The sequence below is a fragment of the Lissotriton helveticus genome, chromosome 5_1, assembly GCF_964261635.1.
Source record: "Lissotriton helveticus chromosome 5_1, aLisHel1.1, whole genome shotgun sequence".
NCBI classification, from domain to species: domain Eukaryota; kingdom Metazoa; phylum Chordata; class Amphibia; order Caudata; family Salamandridae; genus Lissotriton; species Lissotriton helveticus.
The window spans coordinates 111,323,008-111,335,647 of record NC_136065.1 but is presented as its reverse complement, the minus strand read 5'-3'; the positions used below and the strand labels follow the sequence as shown (position 1 = coordinate 111,335,647).

Genomic DNA, 12,640 nt, shown 5'->3' with positions numbered 1-12,640 from the left:
ATGATCTACAAGTCGCAAGGACGACTGCAGAGATACATACATTATTATCAACTAATTCCCCCGTACATTTCGCGGAAATCCTGACCGAAATCTTAAATATTTCTGATACCACAGGGGTCTCAAAGGTATTTAAGACAGTATTTTCGATGGCATTAACACCATTCAAAGCCATACTGGGTATTTTTCCAGACTTCGTCCATTCGATTTTTGGCGGACTTCCCCTGATCCTAGGACTAATTGCAGGAATCCTATTCCTAGTCCTTATTTTTCGTTATGGCAACCCATGTCACAGAACAAAATCTCACGACAATGGAAGATACGATCCTAGCCATTGGATACCGGGACCGGATATCAAAAATCCTGGGACTATCCCGGCTTAGAGACCTAAACATGACTTGGTTTCTATCATTTCGACCAATGTGGCAAAGGTGTGTTTTACCTGTACTAAGGTGTCTGCTATGCGGAGAAGAATGCGTGTTAGACACCTGTCTGACGCTACAATCGGATGCGCCAGTGGATGCAGATACACTGTTGGTTCCTACCAAGGTTCACGCACTGTGCTGCCCTCAAAGGCTGCCAATTCTGATGACGGCATTCCTGGAATCTTCACCACTGCGATTGAAGAGTAGTGAAGTTCAAGATGAAAGCAGCATCGAACAGGTACGACCTTCTGTCAGCAATGCAAATCAGAATGTCAATGGAGACAATCATGCGCATGAATGCATGGTTACCCCTATTTCCGACTTAGAGGAACTTTCCCATGAAGCTGTTGACAGTTTTTTCGAAAGCCTGAATGATATGATGTTCTCTCCGGAACAGAAATAGAGACTTTTGAGTTAACTCGCACACGGCGTTCCCTGAATTCGGCCTTCAACTTTAAAAATAAAGTCACATGAACAATTACAATCCAGTTCACGGACAGCAACTTTTTTCAGCAAGCCCCTAAAATATTTTTCTATATATTTTTTCCCGGGACACTGATTTTCTGCTTAAAGTAAGAGACTATTCCTAGAGAACTAAGATTTCTATTTTAGATACTTTATAGACTTTATAGACTTTAGCTGCCCGCTGGTATGTTCGCAATAGATTTTATGTGATGAAATGGTTTCGACTTTTTTCTGTATAGCCATATTAAGAGCCATTTCATGTGTATTTCTCATATACCAACAAGCAATAATGCATAACAATGCGTGTTTACTTTTGCATTTAATTCATAGCTTAAGTGCATACAATATATATGACTGCAATTTTTCAGTATATTTGAAAATTTCGAAATGCATTTTGTGTATTTTGGGGTGGTAAGGTATACACTATACTCTATAGTATGTTGTACTATGTTATACTATGCATAGATTAGTAGATATGACCATAGTTAGCGTGGAGTGGGTGTCGTGTATTTCTATAGGTTCTGATTCGATCCCCCTATTCCTGACCCTATTCTGGTTAAACTTACTAGCTAGTTAACTAACAGTCAGCCCATGAGGCAAGAAATTCCCCATGATGCAGATACCGTTATCTGACGCAGTCACACTACGGCACAGGAACGTGTTATCTGATTAGGTCATAACGCTTGAGATCTAATTAGACAAGCGATATTCCTCCAGCCCCTGATAAGGCATACGACGTTCTCATAACAAATCAAACCTATGACAACCTGGATAATCCGTGCGGCCATTGTTTTGATTTCACAGAGAACTTTAGTAAAGAATGTGCTAACGAGCAAGTCGTATGACATCTTTATTGACGTACCTATGTCCATCCTTACGTCAATCCCGGCACCTTTAAGGTATAAATATTGCCGACCTTGCCCTATGCAAACACACGCGTGGTGACAAGACGGAGCAGCCATACTTGCCGAAGCCGAGAGCAGAAGCAGACCCCGCAGCCAGCAGCCCCGCCTTCCTGACGCGCTGAGAGACGCGCTGCTATCTCAAGCCGAGAGACCCAGCACCGGCGCTTCTGGGCAGCCCTCGCAGGCAGCCTGGAATATCGAGAGCAGAGAAAGAGATACCATTCCTCATTCATCCTAAATTCCAGGTACAGAACTGAATAACCCCTCCTAGAGAATTCTTTAGTTATTCACTTGGCAAAAACAAACTTAAACTAAACTGTAACTTTCTATTCCCGCCCACGCATTAGACTTAGGTCAGGTACACGGGGTAGGCGTATTTAGAAACACCAGTTGAGTACGTTTAGTCAAATGTATATGTGTATGTAAATATATTTTATTCATTTTAAACATCATATGGCTCAGAAACCATATCAATGTTTTTACAGTATTATTTTATACTATTGCTTCTAATGTATGCACTTTACTTAACTATAAGTATTGCAATAATATCGATCCATTTCTCTTGTACGAGAAAAGAGACTGATCAATAAATAACATCTTTTATTGAACACGCCCGTCTCTTCCTTTTCTCTACATTCTGATGAGACTAAGAATGCACGTACTGACTGAGTAAAATAATTGCCTTGTGCTCACACGACTCTCGAGATTGACTCTTGATTAGGGGAGAGCAAAGTTGTCATGTTCTATGGTTGTCAGAAACTAAATCCCTTCTTGTCTAATCAGGGGAGTTAATCCTTCCTTGAACATTCGAGAAAGTTTCTAGCGAACTCTGAGCTTAGCTGGCAAACCCAAAAATTAAGTCTAGTATCGACAGTAGTAGACCTAGTTAACGTCTGGCCTAGGCCTTTACTGCTGTAGGCACTATTCCAATGCGCAGAGCCTATTGGGAAAATAGGAGCTACACTACACAACCACAGCGCCAACGATCGCTGCTGACGGAGGGGAGCCTTGCCGGTGAGAGCCACTGATCTGAAGAACCGCTGCCTGCGGTGCCTCCCCGAGCCGCTTGGCGGAGGCCCCCGAGGGGCGGTGTGGTGGCGCGGACTGGGACGGGGCACTTGGCTCCTGCCCCCTCCCCAAGTCTTGTTGCCCTGGTGTGGCCTGAGATCGCCCCCGACATAGGCGGGCGGCTCCCGGGGTCCGGCGGGACTTTTAGCCTTTTGGTGACTCTTCCATTCTGGACCTTGTCCCACAATCCGTTTGAGCTGAACACACGTCCTGCGGTGCCCTCGCAATGCGGCCTGGGCCCTGAATGTGTGCAGGGGGACGGTATTGATTGGATCAAGATGGCGGCTTCACACAAAGCTGACTCAAGTGTTGCTGCTGATGCTATGCAGACAAAAACTGGTTTTCAGTTTGTACATTCTTCAGGATTTTTCCATCCAAGGCTGGTTGAGAGTTTGTAGAACAATGGCTTCAGATTTTCAACATACTACTCTTCAACATTCTTCATAAATGTAACAATGTGAGACTCACTAGGAGAACGGCCGTTTATCTTTCCTTTCAAAATGCTGCCAACAATATTTTCTGAATGGAAGACACCATCTTGTAGCATAAAGGACTGCGTCAAGGGTGGTATTGCCCAGAATGTCTTGTTTTCTAGTGCTCGTAATGACGAAGCCAGAACTGCCGAAAGGGATTCTGGTCCTGCCGCTACTTATTAGAGACATTGAACTATACTCTGGACCTGCCTGACCTCGACCAAAATGGCGCCAGTATGGGAGCGACTTGCAACTCCTTATGACGTTCTAGTTACTTAGCCTTGACGTTATGGGGGATGTATGCGGTTTTTGTGCACATGGCGGGCGGGGAAGGGTACTGACTGGGCATACGGACAACCCTATTGATGTCGGTTTTTCATTATTTTTTTTTTTTTTTGAAAACCTTTATTGACATCAAAGGAAAGACAAGTCGAGGCCTACAACCAATCCGGCCGGCCGCAATTGTGCAAAATAATCAGGAGTCACCAGGCAAATATTACATAATCAATCAACACAAAGTAGAGGCCGTACAATCGTAGAAGGGGAAAATTACAGAAACCAAAGGGCTAAAACACAGGAGTAAATAAGGCTTAATTTTATAATATGGGGAGAAGACATATGACAGGCTCACTTTCAATACGGAGGCATCCGATATCCCAAACCAACGTCAACATTAATAAGGGGGCATGGAAGCAAAATATCGGGGGGACAATACAATGCATTCAAGAAAATCAGGATACGTGAGACACAATCAGCCCCTGAGCATTATCATCGTAACATGCCCGCCACCCAAGACACTACCAAGCCAGAACAGCGGGATCGGAAAAACAATGCATCAAAACCAGCCCGTCATAATAACCTCTGGGGCACAGGAAGGAAAAAAAGGGGGGGGGAACGAAGTGGGGAAGGGGAAGAGGAAGGGAGAGGAAAATGGAGGGAAGACAAAATAAAACAATAAAAGGAAAATAAGAAAATATGAAAAAACGAAAGGAAGAAGACACGTCAACACAGGCCCCCCGTGGCGGGAAGACAGGAGACAAAAGGAGTAGCGGCCCAAGTGGGGGTATGGCGATCGGGGAGAAAGATAGCCGAAACATAGCAGGAGGATGATCGACGCCACACCCCCCACCCGAAACACACCACAGGAGGTCGGGACAGACGCGGCCTCACGAAAAAGAGATACAAAAGGGCCATAGAACCAGAAGACAAACAAAAAATAGAGCCCAACCCACCCGTCCCACCCTGCACCCCTGTAGAAGGCTATGGCCCACCCTTCAAACAGCGTGCCTGTCGCCCTAAACCAGAACCCGAAATATAGCGAGAAGTAAGAGAGAAGAAAGAGACAAAAAGGCAACAAAAGCGGAGAAAAGAAGACAGGAGGGAGGAGCAGAAGAACCATAATCCGAATGGGCGGCCGCAGCCCTCCGCCCAACCAGACAAGCACAATCAAAAACAGACCAGGACGACACCCCATCACGTGCCACAAAACATTAGGAGAAGGGGACCTCCCATCTTTCCACGATTAAAAACAATTATGCTACTAAATCGTATACCGGGAATCAAACGGAAGTCGTACATTTCACCCCCAACCCTTTCGAGCGACAAACCCCACCCACCACATGGCAATGTAAAACCACATACTAAGTACTGAATCAGCATGTAATCGAGTGGAATGGTGACTAGCATAGTTACGCGGGGGGTAGATAGATCCACAAGGGAGCAATAGTCCAAACAGAAAGTATCGATGCATCAAATATCGCAGCACGAGCAATGAAAAACAGGAGTTCAGTTGCGTCACTGGAGCAGGCGAGGTGACCCCAAGTATAGACACAGGCAAAGTCATCGAAGCAGGCACAGTCGGCAGTCCACCAATAGTTTCAGGCAACAATGTCGAACAGGGTCGTAGTACAGCATCCAAGTTCCCGGGGTCCGAACCTTGAAAAGCAGGGCGCCCCAAAGTCACCGACACACTAGACGATCTTCGATCAGTGGCGGAGACACTCAAGTCAATCGAGGGGGGCGAGGCAATGAAGTCTTCGAAACAAGAGGGCGACAAGAAGAAATGGCCGCCCAAAATTGCCGCAGATCGTGGCGTACCCACCGAGATGGCCAGGGAAGCGTGTAGGGATCTCAGGGCGTCCATGATATCTCTGACCGTCGGTTCACGTCCACCAGATCCGCTCCTCACACCAATAGGCAACACGGGCCCGCCGCCACAGGGTGATTCTCGTTGCAGAGGGTCGGCCGCCATTTCGTGAATCAGCCCAATCGCCGCTCACCAAGACCCCCGGAAAGAACAGTTCTCAAATGTAGGACTTTACAAGCTCCGGGGGTCCCAGCAAGGGCGGCCTCGATGCCAAATGGATGTCCGCCCGAGACGGGTCTTCGCCAGCACCAGCACCGGTGCCCCAATCAAGCGGAGTCCGGGCCCCGACGACCAGGGCCGCCGGACAAAGCAGCGGCGGGGAGAGACCCCCTCACAGACTCAGGTCCCCGGCCCTCTCACCCACGTCGGCCACGCGGCCACCAGGGCAGGCCCGGGTCAGGATCGCCGGGATCTTCGCACATCGGCTCCCAACACTGGTTCTCGCTCTCGGCCGGGGCCGAGAGCCGTCGGATCCCACCGGCCAGGTCCCGGTCCAACTCTCGCAGAGGCCCCGATCTCTCAGAGGCCACAACTCCGGAGCCACTGCACACCGAGACCCCGGGGTCGGATGGTAAGTACAAACAAGCCGTTATGTTACCGATGCCCCAAAAATGTGTCGTCCCCGGACAGGATGGAAGACAGGATAGGCAATCAGGACGGAGGGCTGCGGGAGCCGAGCTAAAGGGCGACCATTACGGCCGCGAGCTAGGCTCCTCCTCCGGTTTTTCATTATTGATTATTGTATTATTAAAGCTTCGAAGTAATGTTACCCATGATACTCGCCCATGGTGTGCGTATGGACGATTTTATTGTAACTAATCCTGTTATACTTTCAATTATAAAATCAACCTTCACTGATCCTGCAACCGTTTGTCACGTTTAGTTTTTTCAATTAAATGGCTCGCTTGTTACATACTCCTATACCCCTGGCTTTTGAAAGACACCATCTTGTAGAATAAAGGGCTGCGTCAAGGGTGGTATTGCCCAGAATGTCTTGTTTTCTAGTGCTCGTAATGACGAAGCCAGAACTGCCGAAAGGGATTCTGGTCCTGCCGCTACTTATTGGACACATTGAACTATACTCTGGACCTGCCTGGCCTCGACCAAAATGGCGCCAGTATGGGAGCGAATTGCAACTCCTTATGACGTTCTAGTTACTTAGCCTTGACGTTATGGGGGATGTATGCGGTCTTTGTGCACATTGCGGGCGGGGAAGGGTACTGACTGGGAATACGGACAACCCTATTGATGTCGATTTTTCATTATTGATTATTGTATTAATAAAGCTTCGAAGTAATGTTACCCATGATACTCGCCCATGGTATGCGTATGGACGATTTTATTGTAACTGATCCTGTTATACTTTCAATTAAAAAATCAACCTTCACTGATCCTGCAACCGTTTGTCACATGTATTTTTTTCAATTAAATGGCTCGCTTGTTACATACTCCTATACCCCTGGCTTTTGAAAGACACCATCTTGTAGAATAAAGGGCTGCGTCAAGGGTGGTATTGCCCAGAATGTCTTGTTTTCTAGTGCTCGTAATGACGAAGCCAGAACTGCCGAAAGGGATTCTGGTCCTGCCGCTACTTATTGGAGACATTGAACTATACTCTGGACCTGCCTGGCCTAGACCAAAATGGCGACAGTATGGGAGCGACTTGCAACTCCTTATGACGTTCTAGTTACTTAGCCTTGACGTTATGGGGGATGTATGCGGTCTTTGTGCACATGGCGGGCGGGGAAGGGTACTGACTAGGAATACGGACAACCCTATATACTTTCAGTTATAAAATCAACCTTCACTGATCCTGCAACCGTTTGTCACGTTTAGTTTTTTCAATTAAATGGCTCGCTTGTTACATACTCCTATACCCCTGGCTTTTGACCCTTTCCTACGCGCGGTCTGTACTACCGCCCTCGGGCGATCTATGTAATGAACAGACTACCATTGCCGAAACACAAGGGAATGCATCTCAGAGAGATAAGTCAAGTACGTGGTAGATAAAAACATTTTCGTGTTTATGCACGCTGATGTGCTTTGAACGCTGCCCCCCCCCCCCCCTCATCATTTAGATTACCACCGCCCATTGCACAAAAGCGTACCGGGCGCTCCCCACGCAAAAAAACCAAATCTTTTTTTTTTGCCCCGCGGGGCCCTTTTAAAGCCTCCACATCAAACCTAGGGGGTCAGGGAGGATCTACTATGCCCCCTTATGGTCATTTCCCCCTTTGTTTTGGCCTCCTCTTGTCTCTCGATCCTACCGAGAGACAAGATGGCGGCCGCTCCGGACTGTTTAGAATGTTGACAGACACCGGAGAGCCAATCGGCTTCGCGAAGTTCCGTTACGCGTCAAGTACGCGAACCGGAGCGCTACCCAGAGCGCTGTTACAGATATATATATTTTTTTGAACGTTAATTTCTCAAAATCCACTGGAGCACATATATTGAGACCTAGCAAAGGCACATCGGGCTACCAGTCCCTACAATTTTGCCAAGTTTCGTGCAAATCCATTCAGCCGTTCGAGCTAAAAGTGAGGCCAACCGCCCTATGGAAATTAACATGGGAAAAACGTGTTTTGGGACCCCCCTTTTATCTCGGCCCCCCCTTGACGAAACCCCCCCAAATTTTCAGGGGCTGCTCAGAAACAAAAGGTTCCATTGTCCTGAAAATTTCAGCCAATTCCGTCCACAAACGCCAAAGTTATTAGACATAGAATTTTCAAAAATCCCATAGAGAAAAAATCCTAACTATATATACCTACTGGCGACCGCCAGTAGGTAATATTTATAAAGTTATATATATATATATATATCTCTATATCCCTCCCACCCGCCATTAGAAGACTTCCGTCCTTGGCACACTTTAAAAGGGAAACCAAAACCACCTTAATGGGCAAATACCTCGTCTGATGACTACGTCACAATCACCGTAGCGACTTGCTTCCACCCTCCACCTTGACATCATCCACTGCTCTTCGAAGGATACCTAATACTGCACTCCTGGGCATCCTTCCCAAGAGTTGAGACTGCAGGCCTTCTTTTATAAGTTTCTACCTATTGTCAACTTGTTATCCTTCTTGTAGCCGGGACAGTAGACTGCGTGCTTTTTTTCTTGTATAAAGTATCCCCATCTTACCCAATTGTTCCATCCCTTCCTAATGGCTTTGTATACCACCCTCAAACCTGTAAAGCGCTCTGATACTCTCACGGGTCTGGTTCGCGCTCTATAAAACTTTAAAATAAATAAATAAATATATAAAAATGTGTGTATGTAATGTGTGTGTGTGTGTGTGTATATGTATATATATATATATATATATATATATATATATATATCTACAGATATACCCACAAAGAACCTCGTAGTCTACCACAGCACAGCTCACAGCCAAGTGATCTCATGCCTTCTTCCAAGCAGAGTGGATAACAGCATCTCTTTACCCAATTGTTATTCATTAGAGTGGGGTATTGCTCTGTTGTGTGGCCCTGGTAACGACGGTGAGCGAGAGCGACAAGCAGCACTTGAGGTGCATTATGAATTAATAAGCAGCAGGGTCACGGCGAGGGATGCCCGCTGAGGTTACATGCCTCTTGCGTCCTGAGCTTCGCGGCTGCTCTTAGCTCCTCCTTTGAAGCCGGCCTTATTACTGGTGCAGATTCCTTCCTATGCAAATAGCAGATCGCGCGGGTGATTATAGGCGCTTCCTAAAGGTGAAGAGCATGGCCGCCGTATCTTGACGTACCCAGCGCATTGTGTGGTTAATGCAACGCTGGGAAAAGCGAGGGATTCACCTTCCATACATATTTATTATTTTGTTTCATCATTACCTAGTTCTCAAGTCCTCATTCAAGCATCGGCAAAGGTTAATTTACACCTTTAGAATTTGAACAGCTTTTTTCACCCACAGAACATCGTAACTGCTGTTCAAGATAAAATAACAGTATTATAATGCACTTCAATTGAGCTTTCAATTAAAAGAAAAGAGTCATTAGTCTCTATTGAAAATGTTTGTTGAAAACTCCTCACCTCTAATAAGGATAATAAAGATGAAAAAAAGAGGTTATGTTGGTAGAAGGGAAAACTGCTCGTTCCTAAAAGGCACCTGCTTGAGGGAGGCTGGGGTGTAATTGTACAATTATAATGTTAGTAGTCCTAGTGTGCAAGCTCTGTAATTGTGATTTATTCATAATGTGTCTGAAAGTATCTTAGGCCCACACAGCATGGGCCTCCAGTCCTCAACAATGAGCAACTAAAAAAGGGAGGAGTAAAATGGCGTCCTCGCGCAGCCCCCACCTCTGAAGCAAGCGCGTGCGTGTCAGGTGCAGATCCCGCGCGAACAGAGGTGTGGTTGGTAAACACGATTATTGATCCTCCCGGGATAACACCAGGGCTCGGGTTGGGGTACACGGCGTCCCCCCCACTTTTCACAGGGTGGATGCCATCTCCCCTGCCAGGAAGTTGGGCCCCACAGAAATATGCTGAACTTGTCCCGGTGTCATTTTCAGGCCCCGGGACACGTTCAGCAGTGCCGGCTTTCCATTCCCAGCAGCAACGTGCAGGCAGGGAGGGAGCCTTTTTTCACCTCCAGCTAGGCCGAAGTTAAGGGGCCTTTCGGCCTCCTTTTGTTTGTGTATGCTGACTGGGGGCCGCCTGGAACCTTGCATTTAAATGTAAATGCCACTGAGGGAAACAAAGGCACACAGCTTGCCTTCTCTTCACAGGCACTTAAGAGAGGCTTTTGCCTTTGTTCTGTCCCTGTATATAATTGCAGACGCTGTAAGACTGTCAGATGGGTTAGTCTGTCCCAGTAGTTACAGAAATAATTTAAATAGCACTATTTTATTTCTTTTATAGCGCTACGTCATGAGGTCATTTGCATATTGTCTTACTTGGTCAGTCCCCCCCCCCCCCCACTTCTTTTTATTCGACTTGTGCCCTGGCTAACACTATGAATATCTCTTCTTTGTTGCAGATGGCGGCTCTTCAAAGTCCCTTCTATGGCGATAAGATGAATCTGTTTTCTCTGTGTCAAAAGATCGAGCAATGTGAATACCCGCCCCTCCCGACAGAGCACTATTCTGAAAAGGTAAGTGTGTAGCGGCTAAAGGGCTTGTTCTGGCAATGAGGTTGGGTACCACCAGCCTTTGTGGCAGAGAAAGATTTTCCACCAAAGCTCGTGTTTGTTGGTAATTAAGGAACATATGCCCCCTTTCTTTGTTATGACCACCCATTAGGTAGCATAGTTTCTGGCACTCTTGGTAGTTGCTCGGCAGCTACGACAACCCATAGCTGCTGAGCTACTACCATCAGAAAGCCTGCTGTCCTATATCCACTCTGTGGAGAAGTGTGTTGCAGCTCTATAAGGAAAGCTGTAAAATAAGGATCAGTGCTGAAGACGTTTCCTGGGCAGACCCCACTCCTATTACTTTTGCATAATCATGTCATGATGCGAGATGCCCACCTTACCATACATTTTAGTGGGGACCTTACCACCCAGGCATCATGCAAAGTTTCTGTGCTGGACTACCGGAGTACCAAATTCAACAGGACTCTAGGGGGAACATTGGTGGAAGAGACAAACAAGTACACCTGTCTAGGTCGAATCTTTACAAAGTCCCTACAAAACGTGCTCCATATACAGAATTTTAACCGGAAAGCCGACGTTCAATCAGGGGCACTATCACGTCTATATGCCGGTCAACGACACTTCTCTTTGCTACTCCAGGTATATAGGTCCAAGATTCCGCCAGTGCTTTCGTATGTTCTAGAACACATCCCATTAACTGAATGGAAACACCTAGATCTAAAAGAAGGAAAGATCTTATGAAAACTCACAAAGATGTCCCAAGCAGGCCTGGTTCAAGCTCTTCGCCTTTGATTTTCACTAGTCAGTTCTTACGCTAGTGTACTCAGCAATGTCATCAGACGGGTATATAACCTCCTCCATGCGGAAGAAGGAATGCAACAATCCCTACTCAAAACAGAGACATTTGACCAAGGAACTCTAAAATATGTATTCTGTAGAAATGTCTCAACTGCTTTTAAATTGCAGAAATTAAAAAAATATATATATATATCTAACGTTAATATCGATCTGTTACAATCCTGGACTCCTGCCCAGCTAAAGCTTTTCTTAAAAAACTCCACTCCAAGACTAAGCTTTGACCTTGACTCTCAGTATTACGCCAACCTGCCACTGTATAAAAAATATGCTGAAACGTTGGTCTACAGCAGGGGTACTCATAGTACGGCCCGCGGGCCGGTGGCGGCCCGGCAAGCCTTCCCTGGTGGCCCGCGGACCTTGCACATATCATACCAGTGTTTTAATTTTTTTATTGTAAAGTGTGTCTGCAAACACAAGTAGCAGCAGCGCGACTCGGAGACTGCTGCTCTGTGGGGGCCAGCCGGGCGATTCCTGCCATAGTTAGAGTGGAGCTGCAGGGGCCTGAGAGGTGAACAACACAGCCTCATTAACATGTTAATGGTCTTTTAAAGACCTGTTAATGCGCTCGGTGCGGCTGTGTGTGTGTGTGCTCCAAAGCTGTCTCAGCCCGGGCTGATACAGAGGCAGGGTGAAATGACAGAGGGAGAGGGAGGGAAGGGGAGGGAGAGGGAAAGAAAGTGAGACAAAGTGAGGGAGGGTGAGGGAGTGAGAGAGTGAAGGAGGGAAAGGGAGGAAGGGAAAGGGAGGATGAGGGAGGGAAAGGGAGTGGCTTTACTGGCTACCCTCAACGAAATGAACTCTAACTGGTATAGCCTACAGCAGAAAGGCTATTTGACATTCTGTACCCTGTGAGTAGAATGTTGTAAATTAAAGGGTGCAACAAAGACCAATGTTGGATTGCTGATGTACAAGTTGAAGTTTTCCTGTCATTTTGGTTAGTATCTGGGGTTGTAGCAGGTTACTTGGATTGGTAAATTGGAGCTGAAAGTAGGCGGTTAAAGTTATCATGGCAGCATTACGAATGTTAAAATGCTTATCTTTACTCATATTTAACTATGTGAAGTTTAGGAGGGTAGGATCAAAGTGTGCCCAGTATACAGGGATGTGTTTACGCATCGCGTAACACACTCACCTTAAGTTTAGGAGGGTGCCATGTGCTTTACTGCAGAGTCCCTTGCACTTGAGTCTACTGCATTCAAGATCCTATTAG

At 46.5% G+C, this 12,640-nt stretch overlaps 1 protein-coding gene across 1 annotated transcript in view; it reads left to right on the top strand.

Moving 5' to 3' along the window:
* Nucleotides 1-12,640, top strand: part of NEK6 (NIMA related kinase 6) — a 663,914-nt gene that overhangs the window by 627,139 nt on the left and 24,135 nt on the right. The window contains exon 10 of the mRNA XM_078641833.1: nucleotides 10,459-10,572. Coding sequence (XP_078497959.1) covers nucleotides 10,459-10,572 — 114 coding nt within the window. The remainder of the gene's footprint in view (nucleotides 1-10,458; nucleotides 10,573-12,640) is intronic.